The following is a 3191-nucleotide window of genomic DNA, read 5'->3' as shown; positions in this document are numbered from 1 at the left end:
TTTGCTGCCTTTAAGCTAGCTTTTTGCTATCTGTAAACTAGCCATTTGCTATCTTTAAGCTAGCCTTTTGCTGCCTTTAAGCTAGCCTTTTGCTACCTTTCCCTTTAAGCTAGCCCTTTGCTAACTTTAAGCTAGCCTTTTGCTGCCTTTAAGCTAGCCCTTTGCTGCCTTTAAGCTAGTCCTTTGCTAACTTTAAGCTAGCCTTTTGATACTTTTTGGCTAGCATTCTGCTTCTTTTAGCTTTAATAACAGTCACTCAGAATTTACTCTGCACTTTTGCAGAAAATGCCATTTTTCTAGTTAATAACATTTCTTAGTTTGATTGCAAAGGCCTCTTTTTTTTAAAAAAAACACAAGGAAGCAAAGGTTTTCAGGCTGTTTTGCTGCATGGCAGGAACTGTAAACTGTCAACAATAAACGGATCAACAGGAAATTCCAGGGACCAAATCCTGCATCAGAATGTAACAAGTCCAAGTTATTCAGACCTTAAACCAAGACAGTAAACTTCAGGTCCCGGGTAAAGTCCAACAAGTCTGAATCTCTGATAGTTGAGCTAAAACCGAGCGGTCAAACATCAAGTCCAACTCCTGGATCTGAACAAAAGTCCTACATTAAGACAATCAACATTAAAATCCTAAATTAAAACGAGCAACTAACAAATTATGTCCCAAGTGTAGCCCAACAAGTCCGAAGTTAAGATAACTAAATTCACAGTAAGGTTCTGGTAAAAGCCTGAGTCCAAGACCAACAGTTCCAGAGCCAAAGTCCTGCATCTGAACCCAACAAGACCAGTTTATCCAGATTTACGTCAGTTTATATCAAGATAGGGAACCAACTAATCCAAAGTCAAACACTGAAACATGAGAGGAAAAATGGACTCCATGCCTAATGGACCGAAGTTACAGGTCAACAAATCAAATAAGTCCTGAATCAAGACCAAGAGGCAAGTCCAGGACCGGGATCTAAACATCAACACTGACTCTGGGGCGAGTTTTAAGACCAGGAACTTCCAAGTCAGGTCCAACAAGTCGGAAGTTAGGATAACTGAATCCAAAGTGAGGCTCTGGTTAAACATCAAGTCCACAGTAAAATCTTACATCAATCCAGGAAATAGACTGATCCAGGTCCCAATTCTAGTCTAACCTCAAAGAAAAGCTCCAAAACTGAGACCAACTCCAGAACCCAACAAGTCCAACGTCCAAACAGGCCGATCTGGAGCGAAACTCGAAGAATCTAAATCAGGTTGGAACCCGAGTCCAACAAGTCCCGAAGCTATGATGACTCGGTCCGTGGAAAACCAGAAGCAAACCTCTAAAAACTCGAGACCCAAATCAGGACAATAGAGTCCACAGTCCGGTCTCATCTCAGTCCAAACAGAGGCTGAACCGCGGTGAGAAACAAGTCAACACCAAGTTCTAATCTGGAGGCATCAAGTCGGGTCCAAACCAAGTCCAGAACCAGGTCCTTTGTGGTAAAATCATCTTCACACTGAACAATGGAAGATTTATCTCCAGCTTCCAGAGAAACGAAGCCTGACTGACTGATTATTTGGGGGCTTTGGAAGGATTTCCTGTTTTTCCGGGTCAAAATGTTCGGACGATAGGAGTCCGTTTTCTGCTCGATGCTGCTGAGGTACCCAGTCCTGGTGGAAGATCCGTGGAATTATGGTTAGATTTAGGTTGGTAATCAGTTCCTTTAAGCCAATTTGTTTTGGAATGAAACGATTCATATCCGACGTAAACGTAGAAAAAAGAAAAAAACCCTAACAGCTAGTTACCATCTGCTCTACACGTTTACAGGAAAATAATAAAACAGGGACCGAGCCGAGAGGGAAGGTGGGCCAATCAGAGGACGGACGTCTGACCCTGCAGAAAACCCGGCAGGCGGAGGAGGTTTGCCTAAAAATCGCCCTCAGTTTGACGCAGAAACGTTGGGGCCTTAAAAAGCGTCCGACGCCGGCGGACGCTTCGGTAGAACGTTCCCGGGGACGGCGGACCTCAGCCGGCCTATCGACGGCCTCCGTCTGACTGCTGGTGACGGATAATCGCATAAATTACAGCTCAACCTGCTTTTCTTCGGAGACGAGACCCGTTTTAGCTGCTGCTGCCCTCCTTTGTCTCGACGCGGCACCGTCTTCAGAAAACCTGCAGAACTTCATTCAATCATCGAAATCTTTACATTCTGACATCACAAACATGGATTCTTCTTGTCCTCTTAGCTCTAATTTATTCTTTTTTTAAGCTTTTATAATAAAAAGTAAAAACCGGAATGGGTACAGTCCGGTTTCCAGTGATTTTATTCAACATTTATTGTTTTTTTACAGCATTCAGAAGCATCTTAACTCAGATTATTTTATTTGTAAGCTGTAAGGAACACCTAAACTCCTGATTTTTGGATGTTTGTTTGTTTGTTTGTAAAATTCCTCCAGATTCCTCTGAATCGTGGCTTCAGGCCTCAGCTGCTCGTTAGGACAACGACGGAGGAATTTAAAAGGGCGACTCGTTGGTTTTTGTTTTCAGAGAAGCCGGTGAAATCTTCCCGTGGACTCGTTTAAAGAGCACAGGAGCCGGCAAGATTAAAAACGCCTCTTTTTCTGCGTCCCTGCACATCATGTCCCTGAAACAAGCTGCTTTTTTTTCCTGTCTGCATTTTAGGGTGTTTCTAATATATTTCCCTCCTCCTCCCCTGATAAAAGTTACTCCCAGAGGTGTGGGGGGGTAGGGGGGTGGGGGGAGAAACATGGCTGTTTCCTGTCACAACACAACACTTTACTAAAAAAAAAAAAAAAGAAAGGAAAGAAAAAGGGTTTAAAACGCAGCGTCTGTGCAGAGCCAGAAACTACAACTAAACATTTTCTACAAGAGTAAATAAATAGAAAGAAAACAAAAAAAGGAAAATCACAAGAAAAGAAGAAATAAAAAGGACTTAAAATGAGATATACTACCATGGATGTTGGGAACATTTTCAAATCGCTGTTTGGCATCTACAAGACAACAAAATTACTAATGCAGCATCACTCTCTGCACACACAGGAAACAGAAAACAATATTTGCACAAGTTACTCTACAGGGGGAAAAAAAAAAAGACAACTTTCTTCTTTTTAATTTTTTTTTTTTGGGTGGAACTAAGAAGGGAAGAAATCGGGGATTAAGTGGTTTGGTTTCGGTTTTTTCCTCAAAAGATTTGTTTGG

The 3191-nt window shown here is 42.1% G+C and overlaps 1 protein-coding gene across 6 annotated transcripts in view; it reads right to left on the bottom strand.

The window, feature by feature from the left end:
• The window catches only part of LOC108245755 (transcription factor 4), a 179084-nt gene that overhangs the window by 175275 nt on the left and 618 nt on the right, over positions 1 to 3191 (bottom strand). For all 6 annotated transcript variants that reach the window (XM_037979322.1, XM_037979321.1, XM_037979324.1 and 3 more), the window contains one exon: positions 2945 to 2983. In XM_037979322.1, the coding sequence (XP_037835250.1) occupies positions 2945 to 2983 (39 nt within the window). The remainder of the gene's footprint in view (positions 1 to 2944; positions 2984 to 3191) is intronic.

Source organism: Kryptolebias marmoratus, linkage group LG14 (assembly GCF_001649575.2).
Source record: "Kryptolebias marmoratus isolate JLee-2015 linkage group LG14, ASM164957v2, whole genome shotgun sequence".
In the NCBI taxonomy this organism is placed as follows: domain Eukaryota; kingdom Metazoa; phylum Chordata; class Actinopteri; order Cyprinodontiformes; family Rivulidae; genus Kryptolebias; species Kryptolebias marmoratus.
This window is presented reverse-complemented; position numbering and strand designations above follow the sequence as displayed.